The 16,327-nt window shown below is 37.1% G+C and overlaps 3 protein-coding genes across 3 annotated transcripts; 2 read left to right on the top strand and 1 right to left on the bottom strand.

Moving 5' to 3' along the window:
- Positions 1 to 3,400: 3,400 nt before the first annotated feature.
- Positions 3,401 to 5,723, bottom strand: LOC132127539 (zinc finger CCHC domain-containing protein 9-like). Its single transcript, XM_059539443.1, has 6 exons — positions 5,578 to 5,723; positions 4,747 to 5,093; positions 3,968 to 4,118; positions 3,778 to 3,870; positions 3,627 to 3,695; positions 3,401 to 3,551 (listed from the first exon to the last, which is right to left on the bottom strand). Exons 2-6 carry the CDS (start codon positions 5,083 to 5,085, stop codon positions 3,439 to 3,441), a joined length of 765 nt encoding a protein of 254 aa, XP_059395426.1. The 5' UTR covers positions 5,086 to 5,093; positions 5,578 to 5,723; the 3' UTR covers positions 3,401 to 3,438.
- Positions 5,724 to 6,116: 393 nt separating this feature from the next.
- Positions 6,117 to 8,483, top strand: LOC132127540 (zinc metalloproteinase nas-14-like). Its single transcript, XM_059539444.1, has 7 exons — positions 6,117 to 6,221; positions 6,305 to 6,351; positions 6,919 to 7,000; positions 7,178 to 7,292; positions 7,451 to 7,623; positions 8,022 to 8,103; positions 8,217 to 8,483. Exons 2-7 carry the CDS (start codon positions 6,340 to 6,342, stop codon positions 8,428 to 8,430), a joined length of 678 nt encoding a protein of 225 aa, XP_059395427.1. The 5' UTR covers positions 6,117 to 6,221; positions 6,305 to 6,339; the 3' UTR covers positions 8,431 to 8,483.
- Positions 8,484 to 9,172: 689 nt separating this feature from the next.
- On the top strand, positions 9,173 to 13,630 carry LOC132127528 (alpha-2B adrenergic receptor-like). The gene has a single exon (XM_059539434.1). The coding sequence runs from the start codon at positions 10,789 to 10,791 to the stop codon at positions 12,157 to 12,159; it is 1,371 nt and encodes a 456-aa protein (XP_059395417.1). The 5' UTR covers positions 9,173 to 10,788; the 3' UTR covers positions 12,160 to 13,630.
- The last annotated feature ends 2,697 nt before the right edge of the window (positions 13,631 to 16,327 follow it).

Below are 16,327 nucleotides of genomic sequence, written 5' to 3'. Positions count from 1 at the left end.
TATATATATATATATATATATATATATATATATATATATATATATATATATATTAATATGCACACAATTTTAGTTGTATTCCTAATATGGTGAGCAAAACAGAAAAAAAATGCTATTGTCACAATAATTATGAATTACATGAATCACGTAAATGAGAGTTGAAAAAAAAAACACAGTGAAACAAACACCTGGCTACTCTTTTTCATATGTATTTGGAGACTGTATGCAACCAGAAAATAACTAAAAATGAAACAGGATGTAATTGAAGTGCAGACTTTAAACTTTATTTCAAGGGGTTGAACAATAAAAAGCTTAGGAATTACAGCCATTTTTATACAGTCTAATCTGGCCTTGTATTTGCTCTCATCTCATCTCATCTTTGACAGTGACACATCCGCCTCCTGGAGAGTTTTCTCAGAATGTACCAAACTGTTGATCTGATCAATGTTCCTGCTATCTCTCTGATTGATTTGTTTTGTTTTTGAACTTGTATTGAGAGATCCTTCAACCACATGATGTGGGTTCACAGCAACAGCATGTAAATGCAAACGGCACACTTAGAATCAACTCCAGACCTTTTACCTGCTTAACTGATGTAGAAAAAATGAAAGAATAGCCAATGCCAGTCCATGAAACTTGAGTCAGTTGTACAATTATTTATGGTCCCTTGAAAAAAAAATGGGGAGGGGGGGGGGGGGGGTGTACACAGTGAAGAGCTGTAATCAACTTTTCCTCCAATTTTGAATTTTGATTAAACCAACCTCAAATTAAAGCTCAGAGTGTCCACTTTAAACCAAAAACATTTGAATGTTGTGATCAGCTGCTAAAACTAAAAAGTGTGCCATTTTCTATATATATATATGGACCTTACTGTATCTACCATAATTTTGATATTATTTCCTACTCAAATAGAATGTGATTTCAGACACAGCCATTGTGTTCTAGTAGTTCTTCATATTAGTGCTTGTAGAAAAACAGAACGATTCCTTACTGTATACATTCTGCTATATACCCAGTATACATACTGCATGCTGCATACTGCTATATACCCATTGTTGCTGAGCAGGACAAGCCTTCTGTTCGTGTAACATCTCTGCCCTCTTCAGGGGTATTTGGGTATAACAACCTGGCAGCTCTCACCGTCTTAGCTGGAAAGCGAGGCTGGGAAGCCAGTAACATCAATGATAAGATCATCACTTTGTTTATTCTATATGATGCATACATGTATGTCTTGCATGTGGCTAGTGTGCTGAATTTATTTGTGTTTTGCAGGTAGGAGTCTTCAAAATTTCAAAAAGTGAAATTTTATATATTCTAGATTCATTACATGTAAAGTAAAACATTTCAAACGTTTTTTGTTGATGATTAGAGCTTACAGCTCATGAAAGTAAAAAATCTAGTATCTTAAAATATTAGAATATTTTCTAAGATCAATAAAAAAAAGGATATCCAAAACATAAAAGTTCAAGTTGTAATGTTATGTTTAAAAGAATGTTCATTCATGCACTCAGTACTTGGTCTGGGCTCCTTAAGCACAAATTCCAGCATCAGTGATGTGTGGCATGGTACTGAGGCATCAGCCTGTGTCTCTACTGAGGCATCAATGAGCTTTCAGTTTATCTGTATTGTTGGATTAACTGTTTCTCATCTTTCTCTTAAAAATATCATAGAGATTCCATATGGGCTTTAGGTCAGGCATGCTGGCTGGCCAATCAAGCGCATAATATCATGGTCAGCAAACCACTTGGAAGTGGTTTTGGCACTGTGGGCAGGTGGAAATCAGCATCTCCATAAAGCCTGATGGAAGCATAATGTGCTCCAAAATCTCTTAGTAGGTGGTTGCATTAACTTTGGATTTGATAAAACACAATGGACCAACACCAGCAGCTCCCCAAATCATCACTGACTTCAGAATCTTCACACCAGACTTCAAGCAGCTTGGACTCTGTGCCTCTCCAGTCTTCCTTCACTCCAGACCTTGATTTAAAAATGAAATGCAAAATTTACTTTTATCTGAAAAGAAGACTTTGGACCACTGAGCAACAGTCCAGTTCTTTTTCTCCTTAGTCCAGGTGAAAAGCTTCTGACGTTGTTTCTATTTCAGAAGTGGCTTGGTAGCACTTTTCCTGAAGACGTCTGAGCGTGGTGATTTTCGATGCACTGACTCCAGCTTTAGTCCACTCCCAGTGAAGCTCTCCCAAGTGTTTGAATCTGCTTTGCTTGACAGTACTGTATTCTTAAGCTTGCGGTCATCCCTGTTGCTTGTGCAGCTTTCCCACCCAATTTCTTCCTTCCAGTCAACTTTGCATTTAATATGCTTAATATGTGACTTAAGCTTTTTGCGGAGGTTGTCAGTGATTGTCTTCTGTACCATTAACAAGTCAGCAATCTTCCCCATTATTGTGGTTTTAAAAAACAAGAGATACCCGGAATTTATATTGTAGGTATGGTCATATAATGAAACACAAATATTCTAATATTTTAGTATACTGGATTTTTTACTTTCATGACTTTCCACAATATTCTAATATTTTGAGATGCACCTGTACATCCTTCCATATGTCCTCCAGTAGCTGTGAAGAGGTTGAGAAAGCAGGTGAGGAGGAAACCATTTATCACATTAAATGCACCACAGCCAACACAATCACAGTTAACAGTTGAGAGACAGCAATGTACTACATTTCATTTCTGGAGGAAGATTTGCTGATTTGTAAATTAAAACGAATTTCTATTGCAATATAAAAAAAAAAAGATTTGTAAAAAATGTATTATAATTGTGCATACTTAGTTCTGTATTATACTGCAGAATCAATGCTTTATGGACCAGTTTATAGGTAATACTAAAATGACTTTTTAATTTAAAAAAATGGTATTGATGAGAGTTCAAAAACCCATATTCAGTTTGATAAACCTGTAAGTATTATTTATTACTTTTTCTTACTATAAAAGTATTTATTAATCCTTCCGCTCTTTTATGACATTATCCATGTCTAAACCTCTTTTTTGAACCACATTTCTCAGAGAGGACTAGCAGCACCAAACCACAACCAAATTTTTTTTCTGCATTACATATGCAGTTTTATTTTTTTACCACTAGACAGCCAAAAGCAATGTGGCCAATACACAAAGCACACTACATAACACTCTTTTATAGAGTATAAAAAAGGACTATAAACTGTAACTGTATTGTAAATAAATGCTGCTTTTTTTCTTTCTTGAGCATTTAAATGAGAACAAAAATTATTCATAATTAAAACAAATTTCTAAGTCATGCACATATCATGAGGACCTTTAATAACAAGTAAATGATCTCACAACCATAACAATCACTTTTGTTTGTGTCTACAAACATCCGAGGTAAACAGTGAATCATTGGTGTGTTCATGCCTGGAGAAGTTAAATAGTCAATTTCTATATTTCTCCTCAATCCGCTGTGGATCAGAACACCACCACTTTGTCTTTTTTGGTTTGTGCTTTCTTCACAGGCACGTGGATGTCCTCATGGTCAGCGCTGATTCTATTGGACAGCCGGCCGAGTGTGATGGAATTAGCTGCCAAGATGAAGTTTGAGTTTATTTACATGCTTCTATTTCCAATTAAAGAAGAATTAGGACTGAGCGACTCACTTGAGTTCTGGTGTTCAGGACAATCTTTCTGAAAGTGTTCCACTGAACCACAAACCCGACAGCAACCGCCTACAAGAACAAAACTCCATGAGTGTTAAAATTCTAATACATTTAGTATTTAGTTTAATATATTTAGAGGGACATCACTGACCTGCAGCATACAGTCCCTTTGGGTTGTCAGGACAGGCTTTGGACAGATGTCCAGTCTGACCGCAGGTAAAACATTTGGCATATGGGTAATTACCTAAAAAAGAGTTGCATTAATTCAATGAGGCATAGCAGGTTTGATCATTTTATTTTATTTTCATTTTAAGCATCCAAACGTCTCATTCAACTCGTACCCATGGCAGGATCCACTTTAGCACGACATCTCTGGATCTCATGTTCGGTAGAACCACACCGGTAACAGATCCCACGACCCATCTCTTCATCATTATCCGCCTCTGGGCAGTCAGTGAGACCATGACCAGGCTTCCGGCAGTTGAAGCAGATCTAGATGGAAAATATGAGAATATACTGAGAGATATTTCATATTTAGACTTATTGATGATCTATGGAAGCTAATTTCCGCTTATTCAAATCTTAATTTCTTTCTCACAATTCTTTTTTTTTTTTTTTTTTATTGGGACAGGACGGTAATTTAGACAAGAAGTGAAGTGTGAGCGAGAGAGAGGGGATCAGATTGGGAAAGGTCCGTGAGCCGGGACTCGTCTATATTGGTGCCGACCACATCTCAGTTTATTTCTTACAATCGTGCATTTTTATTTCATTTCTTAGTTTATATCTTGCACTTCTGAGTTTTACTCAATTTTGAGATACATCTCGCAGTCTTTTATATCTTGCAGTTTTGAGTTTAGATCTTTCTGATTTTTTTTTTTATTACAATTGTGAGTTATATATCTCGTATATAAAATTGCATGTTTATATCTTGTAATTCCGAGTTAAACTCAGTTAATATCTCAAAATTGCCAATTTGCCAGTGTGTATATATATCGCAGTTGTAAGAAAAAAAAATTAAGAACTGAAAACGGAATTGTATCAGTTACTGTTTTTATTGCATTATTAAAAAAAGTATTATATACTCCCATTGTAATCATGTTACATGCATCCTGCTCCTCACCATATTGTTCTTTTTGGTGTTTTGCCTCTTTATCCGTCTGTTCTCTCGTCTCGCGTCTTTCTTCAGGGCTATTGCCACATCTTCTCTCAGATCCTGGTCCGCGGGTGACTGACCAGTCTGCTTTAAATACTCCAGAAACCCGTTCACATCGTCACTGTCATGCTTCCGTTTCTTCTTTGTTGGGTTGTGTTTCTTTTCGCCCGGCCCTTGTTTGATGTGTCGGCCACTGGCACTGGTTCCTGCTACTCCAGCATTCCCGCTCGCCTTCAGCTGCTTCCATGGTGTGGCGTCTGCTGCTCTGTGTTTATGGACGTTGTTCGCTCGAGCCCACCTCGTCATTTTGAGTTCTGTGAGAATGAGGGAATATGTTCATGATCAGATGAATAACATATTTACTATACAAACAATTGTAGCCACAGTTTCTGTCAATACCAGTGCCAGTCCATATACTGACACAAATATTCAAAATGTATCATGGAACTATAGAAGTGTCATGGCAATATACCATGTGTTCACCATGAAAGTGCTTTGATATACCATGGTGAATATGGTAAACATTCAGCACCATGGTATCAAAAGTCCCTGTCATAACATACATACATACACACATACATACATACATACACATATATACACATATATAAAAAATATATCGAAAGAACATAACTATTACACATATTTAAACCGAAATGTATCTAATTTAATTTGCCCAGAAACAAAATTGTATAGGCATGCATGTCGATAAATAAGGGATATTTCATATTTATTATATTAAATCGTTGTATGTTTTCAGATAGCACGAATAATCATCATAATTTTTGGAAAAATTACCACGTTATTTCAAAATAGGCAATCATCCGGGAGATTAAGCTCTGTAAAATATTTCTGGTTCGTGGAACTCTATCTCTTGTAACAAAAACTATAATCAATTAAAAGATTTTATACGCTCACCACAAAACGACTATCTTCAACTATCAGCTGTCAACAAACAGTTCACGAGTGTTTTTTTTTTTGTCCTACCATTAAAACAGTCCGGAATGAAACTACATCATGAGCGTTTTTGGTTCCTACAGCTATAGTAAACGGGATCTCATTGAAGTTCACACATCTAATTGTCAATCAAGAGCCCCAGGTGGCCAAATGAGTAGCAAATCTAGGACGTGTTTAAGAGGATATGTTTGTCTAGTTGTTTTATATAATACTGTCCCTCTTTCCACAAGTTAGTAACGGTTTAAAATGCTGTGGTTTGTTTTACTGGTCTCATGGTTTTCTGAAGGTACGCTGATCAAACAAATCTGTCCCAAGTAAATCAGAAATTAATTCGATTCTACATCAAAGACCTCTGAAGGAAAACTGTGCAGCTTTTATTTTAACAAACTAAACTTCTGTGACCTGATCTCTTTTATCCACAGGATATGTTAACTCACTGCAGAGTGGACCGCCTCATCTGATAAAGACAAGTGAAACGCAGCTTGGTGAGACATCACCCCACCGCATGATTGATCAGAACCAGAACCTTTAGATCTGATGTAATGTCTTTTATCAATGTCTTTAACAGATTTCGAGGAAGACGTTGCTGTACAGGAGGGGGATATGTTACTGCCAGTAAGCCCAAATCTTGTTTTATATTCACGATCGAGACTAGAGCTAGATGTCTTTTAAAGCAAGGTAACTTTTTGTAAAAGATTACACTTTATCTATGTTTGTTTGTAGATTTCAACATGTATCTTTTAAAGACAAAAAGTTTCTCAAAATTAGTTTTTCTTTCTTTAGCTGAGCCAAAAATCTTCACTTAAAGGTATAGTTCACCTAAAAATGAAAATTCTCATCGTTTGCTGACCCTAAAGTTGTTCCAAATCTGAAGGTGTATCTTATGTTGAGCACGAAAGCCGATATTTTGAAGTATGTTGGTTACATTGACACTTAGCCATTGATTTCCATCAGATGTGGGTAAAATAACATGGAAGTGGGTAAATAACAATTTTCTTTTTTGGATGAACTATCCCTTTAAGTTTGACTTGCATCAAAAAATTATGTACATCACATTCTGTTGTACATAAACAAAATGAAACCAGTGCTTACTTAATATACAGTGTTATGCCTCATTTGCGTATTTAAGCAACATTCCAGAACACTTGCAATACAAAAAGAGTTGTGTCTGTGTTTCTTTAGACTGACAGGAATGCAGTGAGTCAGCTGTGGGCTGAGGTGAATGGAAGTTTGTCAGTGCCTTATGAAATTGATCTTGCTCTTGGTGAGTTTTCCTGCGTGTTGCTGTGTTTTCTGCAGATGTGACCCTAATACCTTAGTGTTCTAGTGGAATAGTCACCGTTTCAATGATTCGATATGCATGTTGTGTGTTTAAGTAATATCATGTGAAGATGCATTGATATTCAGAAGTAATGTTTCTGTGTTTGTTTGTGGTCTTCAGAGGACAGGACTAAAGATATTCTTAAAGCCTTAAATATGATTTCCGAGAAAACATGCGTCAGATTTCATCCACATGCTAATGAAACCGACTATTTGCACTTTGAATACGGAAAAGGGTGAGTCACAGATTTTTTTTTGAAAAAAAAAAATCCTTTATAGGGAGTGTAATTTAATGTCTTTGTCAGGACACATTTGCAGGATTTTTTTTTTTATATATCTTTTTTCCACCTAGCGTCATCACCGACTATCTAATCTAGTCTGTTGTTTTCTAAAGGTGTGCATCTTATGTTGGGTGTTTGGGGGGTGTCCAGTCTCTTCAGATTGGGCCAAGATGTACGGTTGGGAACATCTGCCACGAGATCCTTCACTCCCTCGGCATTTACCATGAGCATACCCGATATGACCGTGGTGATCATGTCACTATACTTGAGAAAAACATTGCCTCTGGTACAGTATGCATACTACCACGTTAATTCAGCATTTCAGTGCAATTAAAAAAATTGCTAAAGGAATTCGTCATAATTTAGAGTAGTACTTTTAGTGTGCATAATTTCAGTTTAGTGTGGGATCATACTGTTGCACTTTTGCATTATTTTACCATTTAAAATAAGTTTAGTGTAGGTTTCTTTAACCGCATTTGTTTAGCCTGCAATGTGAAGTGCTGTAATGATCAGGAAAAAAATGCCTAGTTTTATTGTGGAGTGGAAAATGGTGAAATGCAGTGATTGAGAAATGAACAAAAAACATTCTCAAAAGCCAGATTGTAGATTGGGTTTTCCAGCAAGGTTTTCATCATGTTGATAATTCAGAGGCCTTAAAGTATCAAATATGTTTCTATTTTACAGGGAAAGAGATAAATTTTGTGAAGAGAAAGGGGAACACCCTCGGTCTGAAGTATGACCCGGAATCTATCATGCATTATGGAACGTAAGAGTTGCAGTCGAAACATATCCCGAAATAGTTTGCATGGCTGTCTGGGTGCATGATGTGCTTTCGATTGGCTGAGCATTCCATTGGTCCTGATTTCATTCTGTTTGCAGCAATTACTTCTCTAGCAATGGAATGCCCACAATTGAGCCCAAAGAGAATGGTGTAAAGATCGGCCAGAGGAGTCACTTGTCTGATCTTGATGTGCAAAAGATCAAGAAGCTGTACCACTGTGGTACGTCATATGTGCACATTTATCATATTCTGGTTACCATAATACCTGTGGATATTATGGTTCCCTCATTAAAAATCTCATTACCTTATTAAAAACATCAAATAGACTTGTTACTTGAAATTAAAGGTTATGTAGATGAACTGTAGATGATTTGGTGAAATGTAGCATTGCATCACTTGCTCACCAGTGGATTCTCTGCAGTGAATGGGTGCTGTCAGAATGAGAGTCCAAACAGCTGATAAAGCATTTAAACTGAAAAGGGAAAATAATTCAAAATGTGTATGAAATCTATAATGGGCTCTCAATGCTAAAATAACAATAGGAATGTAAGAAATTGAGATTAAAATTATTTAACTAAAATTTAAAAACCTCAGTTGCAGTATAAAAAATGGAAAGCTGTATATGGACCAAGAACTGACCTGTCAAATGCTTTAATGACCAGCTAGAGTTCTGACAGCTGAGAGGGAGTGAACTGAGTCAATAGCTGTATCTCTAAAAGACCTGCTGCACTTATTTATTGATTTTATCTTTGATTTGCCATTTGTTCTGTGACTTTGACATTGAGATTTCCAGATGCGCTTCCTGAATAAATCTGCTTTCTTCATTTCAGACAAGGATGAAGCAAAATCTTCAGAGGAATTTTAAATCTAGGAAGAAAAATAAAGGTTTCAAAATCGAAATGCATATGTCCCAAATTTGTATGTTTTGTCCAGTAGGTGGTAGTCACAGTGCGTTTTTTAGGTGGAACATGTGAGCCTGTGCTACCAAAAGGACGTATGAGGCGCAAATGTACCGATAGTACCATCTTCTGAAGATCAGTTTGTGTTTTTCTTAAGTGAATTTGAGTTTAATTTCACAAGCATGCTTGCTAATCACAATCCATTTTCCTTATTCGGTTCATCTGATATAGTTTTATTGTATTTTATAAAAGCAGTCTTCATATGCATAGTGATTCTAGTCAATTGTATGCTAAGTTACCTTTACATGTGGACTTTTTAAATAATAGTATATGGGTGTAAGTTTTTAGTTTCATACGCCAGACCTCTTTTGCGTTTACAAGTGGTACTCGTGAACCTGAAATCTTCTTTATCTTTTAAATGTATATAAATCTAAATTCAACTAAGGAAGAGCAGGGGAATGATGTTGCACAAATCACTAGTACAAGTCTCACTAATGGTTCTTTCACGAATAAACCGTTTTTGCATACTGCTTCGTTTTTGTTTCCCTCCTCTTGCAGTAATCCACTTTCAATTGCTTTGGCACTTTATCCCGTAAGTTGTAACGTTTCATTTTAGACGCGGTTTCCGTTTGTTCCACTAACAATAAAATAATAATAAATTGCAGGTTTATAAATTGCACATCTGGCTGATAACCCAGAGGAGGAGTGATTCTCTGACGTGACGTCACGAGAAGAGGGTATCTGCGTGACGTCATGGCGTGCGCGCTCAGTGAGACTCGAGTCCGTTCACCACTCCGGTGACTGCTGCGCAAACTTCTAGTCAGGAAGAAGAAAATTGTATAAGAATAAAATAATGGAGAAACGAAAACAAGGACTTAAGTATTCGAATTCTCGTTTTTTTTTATTCTGCTGATATTGAGGAAGTGTCTTTTGTAAAATATTGAAAGCAATAATTCAAGTCTAACCCTTACTGGAGCATTCGTGGAATTTCCCCCACTTATCTGACATGGAACTGTTTATGCCAAGATCATTTGTCTTTACAACATTTGGTATTTTATGAACTTTAGTTTTGGCTTGGCTGGTGCGCGTGCTTGGAGACCGTGAACCTTTTTACGCATCTTGAAAATTTCAGAGCTGCTCGGACACACACAAACCCACGGATCTACCATGTTTTAATATTTTTTTTTATTTTTATATGTTGCAAATTTACTTGCCTATTTTTTTTTACCGTCTAAAAACTTTGTAAATTGTTTTGACGCGCAAGTGTCCTTTTGTACATCTCTAAGCGCCTTTGTTCCATTGCTGCAAGTGCACGCTGTCTTTTTTTTTTTAGACCTCAAGATCGGAGCAGATATATAAATATATACTATAGAGCCTTTTTGTGTAGTTTGGGTAACTAATCCAGTTATTTAAAACATTTGACTTATGCTGTGGAATTTTTTGTTCCTTTTTATTAAAAGTGGCCGGTTTTGTAGTTACGCATGTTACGTTTTACTTTCTGATTTTTTGAATGATTTACTTGTGAAATAGACGGACTACAGGACCTCCTTTTAAATACAAGTGTAATATCTTCATTTGTAGTGTTTTTTCTTCTTCTTTTAGTTCGTCAAAGGAAGCGCCTAAAGGATGTCATTTGATGTAAAGACACATTTTAGTCATTTGACTTTCACTGATTTTCTAAAAGAAAGAATGCCTTTGGAAGGATTACGCTAGGATTTAATTCTATATCAAAAACTCCTTTGCACTTCTCTGTCTAGCCTGGAACTTCAGTATGACTGTGATACATCCTCCAGATGCAGCATGCAGGTTGGGAGCAGGAAAAAATCTTAGTTCTGAGGTTAAAGCATGCAATTCCAATTTTTCTTATTCTCCTGAAACCACAGCTGCATTTGCCACCTCAATGACACTGATCATGCTCTTCACCATCTTCGGGAACATCCTGGTGATCATCGCAGTCCTGACGTGTCACTCTTTACGAGGACCTCAGAACCTTTTCCTGGTGTCCTTGGCTGCAGCAGACATCCTAGTGGCCACATTGATCATTCCGTTCTCCTTGGCCAATGAGCTGATGGGCTACTGGTATTTTGAGTCATTTTGGTGTGAGATCATCTTAGCACTGGATGTGCTCTTCTGCACGTCTTCCATTATACACCTGTGTGCCATCAGCCTGGACCGCTACCTGTCCATCTCCCGGCCGGTGCAATATGCGACCCAACGCACCCCTCGCAAGATCAAGGGGGCCATATTGGTGGTTTGGCTCATCTCTGCGGTCATCTCTTTCCCCCCGCTGGTATCCATGAATAAGACTCCGCTGAATAAGGATGGTTGCGGCCCGCAGTGCAAACTTAACGAGGACCCCTGGTACATCCTGTACTCCTCCATTGGGTCATTCTTCGCCCCGTGCCTCATCATGATCTTGGTGTATGTTCGCATCTATCAGATTGCCAAAAAGCACACTAGATGTCCTCCGGGAGAGCCGAGGAAAGACTCTGCAGGTGGTGTGCCACCAGGCAGAGAGCTGCAGAACGGGAAAAACCAGGGAGGTGTTGACCCTGTGAATGTCCCTAATATGACTGGATCCAGATCTGATGCTTTAAACCAGCTTCAACCACCAGCAGAAACTCTGCAGAAGATGAAACACTCAAGGAGGTGCAAGTACAACGAGGACAGTTCAAGCTCCGGCTCAGACGCCGAGGTAGTTGGGGAAAATAATGCCAACGGGACAACCTCCAGTGTGGGGGAGCTGGAGCCTGGCCACCAGACATCCACACAAACCCAAACATATCGCAAAGTCATTGTAACATCAAAGGGCAGCCAGCTGGCCTCTATAAACATGAAACCAACAGGAACTCCAAACACCAGGAGGAAAGCCATGATTGTCCGCGAGAAGCGGTTCACATTCGTCCTAGCGGTCGTCATTGGGGTTTTTGTTGTCTGCTGGTTCCCGTTCTTTTTCAGCTACAGCTTGCAGGCCATTTGTCCAGAGGCTTGTAAACTACCAGAGCCACTTTTTAAGTTTTTCTTCTGGATTGGCTACTGCAACAGTGCCCTGAACCCACTCATCTACACCATCTTTAACAGGGACTTTCGTAAAGCCTTCAAAAAGATTCTCTGTAAAAGGTGTAAGGACTGTTTTTTTTAAAACTGGACAACCCTAAAAAACAGTGTCATAAAGTGTCATTGCTCCCTCACAAAACTGGTCAGGGTCATTTTACTCCAGTATTTCACCTATAATTTTAGCCATTTTGGTGACAAAAAGTCCTTTCGGCCCAAACTTTACCATTATTGACTGCATGTTGTATTTTTAAAAGTTGCTATACACCCAATTACTTTTGTGTGACTTGTTCTCAATGTTGGAACTTTTTTATCAGTATTTTTATATATCAGTTGAAAGATTGAAAACTGCACCTACAAAGCCTCTACTAACAAAGATCATTTGATAATTAGTTTTTCTTGCCAAAGAAACTAGCCATTTGTAGATCATTTTCCTTGGCATGTTCAGGATTGTCTTTGAGTCTTTATAAATGTCTTTGCATGGCAGGGATTTGGAAAGAGCATGTTTAGTTACTTTATTTTTGTTCTTTAGTTGTCACGAAGCAAAAAAATGCAAGACTATTTTATCTCTTAATTTTGGGGTGAAAAATTACCGGTCCATGATTTTGACTGGATTTTGAAAATCATACAGATAAATACATATCTGAATTTCACATAATGGGTTCCTCTGTATCCAGAATTTTAAAGAACTGCTATGTACTATTCTTTTGAGTGTTTGATGACTAACATTACATCAGCAGTTCCCTATCCTGAACTGAGTGGATATATAACGGCACACATTCCATTCATTTTTGTAATTCATCAGCTGAGGTGCCACATCAAACACGAGGAACTCTCACAAGATTGTGCTGGTGTCTCTCCAGAGATGCACTGTGACAGCCAGGATGTTGTTTGTGACATTTCTAGTGTGCATTCAAAGACAATGCAGCTCTTCCTTAGAGACACCTCTGGCTCCGCTGCATTGTGAGATCACAGAGCTGGATATGAGAAGATTTCAGAGAGCTTCACCTCTGGAAAAGTGCCAGAGCTCTCAACGCAGAGAGAGGCTTTGCTCTCTGGTGTGAGAGAAAATAAAGCTAATACATTTAGCTAGCTTTAAAATTGAATCCAAACACCCTCCGTTTAGATTAAAAGCATGGCTTTGACTGACATTTTTGCTGGTTTTCAAATTTTTACCAATGAATAACATGGAATTCCTGGATAAGAGTGTGCTTGGTCTCTGTCATCACTTAATTTGATGGATTCTGATTGAAAGTAATTGCTGTTGTGTCTGATCCTTTGGGTTATCAGAACCTCTTCCTGTGTTTTTTGTGTCTAAAGAAGAGAGTGGCAATTATGTAAATGAATTGTGCACTTATTAATGCCTCTTGATAAGCCTTTTTTTGTGTGTGTGTGCTGTCATAAGAAGGTTTGTGCACATTAATTTAGCTTTTCAATGATATCACTGACTGTGTGAGTGCAGATAAGTAAATCGCAGCATGTACTCTTGACAATAAAACGGCTTCTCAGAATTTGGTTCCATTAAGTGTCCTGCTGAACTGTTGTTGTAAAGCAAATATATTTGTGAAAATAAATGTACATTTGAACCATCTGCATCTTTTGCTGAGTAATTTTGGCAGCTGATGTGCAAGTTGATAATGATTGTTTTCAAATATTCATGACATGATAGTTTTGCTGGCTGGCTGTAGCCATTGATGTCTGTTAGCAAACTTGAGTTTTATTTTTGGTTTAAATGATGTTAATGTCGTCAATTAGATTGGTTGGAATCATCACAGGCTTGAGTGCCTATACAGGTGCTGGTCGTATAATTAGAATATCATCAAAAAGTTGATTTATTTCACTATTTCCATTCAAAAAGTGAAACTTGTATGTTATATTCATTCATTACACACAGAATGATATATTTCTTTTAATTTTGATGATTATAACTGACAACTAAGGAAAATTCCAAATTCAGGATCTCAGAAAATTAGAATATTACTTAAGACCAATACAAAAATATTTTTTGAAAATAGAAAATATTTTTTGAAATTGTGCCCAAATGAAAAGTATGAACATGAAAAGTATGAGCGTGTACAGCACTCAATACTTAGTTGGGGCTCCTTTTGCCTGAATTACTCCAGCAATGCGGCGTGGCATGGAGTCGATCAGTCTGTAGCACTGCTCAGGTGTTATGAGAGCCCAGGCTGCTCTGATAGTGGCCTTCAGCTCTTCTGCATTCTTGGGGATGGCATATCACATCTTCCTCTTCACAATGCCCCATAGATTTTCTATGGGGTTAAGGTCAGGCGAGTTTGCTGGCCAATTAAGAACAGGGATACCATGGTCTTTAAACCAGGTACTGGTTGATTTGGCACTTTGTGCAGGTACCAAGTCCTGTTGGAAAATGAAATCTGCATATTCATAAAGTTGGTCTGCAGCAGGAAGAATGAAGTGCTCTAAAACTTCCTGGTATACAGCTGCATTGACCTTAGACCTCAGAAAACACAGTGGACCCACACCAGCAGATGACATGGCACCCCAAACCATCATTGACTGTGGAAACTTTACACTGGACCTCAAGCTACGTGGATTGTGTGCCTCTCCTCTCTTCCTCCAGACTCTGGGAACCTGATTTCCAGAGGAAATGCAAAATTTACTTACATCATAGAACATAACTTTGGACCACTCAGCAGCAGTCCAGTGCTTTTTGAAGCGAGACGCTTCTGATGCTGTCTGTTGTTCAAGAGTGGATCGACACAAGGAATGCGACAGCTGAAACCCATGTCTTGCATACATCTGTGTGTAGTGGTTCTTGAAGCACTGACTCCAGCTGCAGTCCACTCTTTGTGAATCTCCCCCACATTTCTCCAGTGTGCGATTATCCCTATTGCTTACTATTTTTTCTACCACAAATTTTCCTTCCCTTCGCCTCTCTATTAATGTGCTTGGACACAGAGCTCTGTGAACAGCCAGCCTCTTTTGCAATGACATTTTGTGTCTTGCCCTCCTTGTGTAAGGTGTCAATAGTCGTTTTTTGGACAACTGTCAAGTCAGCAGTCTTTCCCAATTCTAATTATATGACCAGCACCTTTATATATTTGGCCATGACTTGATGTTGCTCACAAACTGAAACATTTGAATTTTATTTGTGTTATAAAATGTTTAACATATATTTATTTTATATTTAAATAGATTTTTATAGAAATTCAAATGTATATTTTAATGTATTTGATTATTTAAATGTTTATTTTGAATATTAATTTAATTTAATTTAATTTTATATTAATTATAATTGTATAAAAATGAAAAAATCCACTCATACACCTACCCTTTCTTTCTTTCTCTTAGACTCTGAAACCATGTTTCTGTTATAAGTTGTTTGCTACTTTGGTCTTCTAAGATCGATGCCACAGACCTTGAACGCAGGTCTTATGACAAACCACCAGGGACGTGCACAGACATTTTGAGGGGCAGGGGCTCAAGTGAAATAAAGGGCACTTCTCATAATTAGTTTTTTTTTTAAACAAATATATGTATATATATATATATATATATTAACGCAACTCTGACTTCCTTGAAAAAATAATAATTTAAAAAGTGAATTAATTTTATCTTCCTCAAACTCACGCAATTGTTTAATTTTCAAAAGATGTCTACAAAATAATCAGTTCACAGAAACCATGGTCTCCTTTGTATTCACTAGGTTTATAGAGCAGCAAAGGAAACCATTCCACAATGTGCATGTTTTGAAAACATTTTCTATGCTACTAGTTTCAAGTATATATGAAGAGTTCAGATGCAAATGCCTCTAAGTGCCATCTGAAATTTTCTTATGAGCTTTTTTTGTCAAGCTCGTATTTAAGTTCAGTAATTTAACTTAAATGACAATTAATAGGTAATTTTCATTGCCAGTAATGTGAAATAAGTGAACATAAACATACAAGCTTGATAAAAATGATCATTATTGAAGGAAATTTCAGATGGCACTTAGAGGATTTTTCATCTGAACTCTTCATATTTAGAATAACCTAAATCAAACAGAGGGGCGTGTTTTACTAATCATTTGTTTATTTTTGCACAAGGCACTACATCGTTTTAATTATTTTGGTGTTATCAGAATACAAAACACTTTAAAATTAAACTTACCAAAATAATTGAGTAAAAATTCAATAAAAGCCAATAGTATGTATTTGTGGTGGTATGGAATACTATTTTATAAATGTTTCGAGGAAATAAAAAAAGTTAAATTACTTAAATAGTTGATTTATAAATAT

This window comes from Carassius carassius, chromosome 45, assembly GCF_963082965.1.
Source record: "Carassius carassius chromosome 45, fCarCar2.1, whole genome shotgun sequence".
NCBI lineage: Eukaryota > Metazoa > Chordata > Actinopteri > Cypriniformes > Cyprinidae > Carassius > Carassius carassius.
This window is presented reverse-complemented; position numbering and strand designations above follow the sequence as displayed.

Excerpts from the sequence above, each read along its gene's own strand:
- LOC132127539 (XM_059539443.1), bottom strand. The coding sequence starts at position 5,085 with ATGACGAGGTGGGCTCGAGCGAACAACGTCCATAAACACAGAGCAGCA. Across the intron at positions 4,119-4,746 it reads ACACCAAAAAGAACAATATG|ATCTGCTTCAACTGCCGGAA; the intron begins GTGAGGAGCAGG and ends TTTTCCATCTAG. Across the intron at positions 3,871-3,967 it reads TAAAGTGGATCCTGCCATGG|GTAATTACCCATATGCCAAA; the intron begins GTACGAGTTGAA and ends ACTCTTTTTTAG.
- LOC132127540 (XM_059539444.1), top strand. Across the intron at positions 7,624-8,021 it reads TGAGAAAAACATTGCCTCTG|GGAAAGAGATAAATTTTGTG; the intron begins GTACAGTATGCA and ends TCTATTTTACAG. Across the intron at positions 8,104-8,216 it reads TCTATCATGCATTATGGAAC|CAATTACTTCTCTAGCAATG; the intron begins GTAAGAGTTGCA and ends TTCTGTTTGCAG.
- LOC132127528 (XM_059539434.1), top strand. The coding sequence starts at position 10,789 with ATGACTGTGATACATCCTCCAGATGCAGCATGCAGGTTGGGAGCAGGA.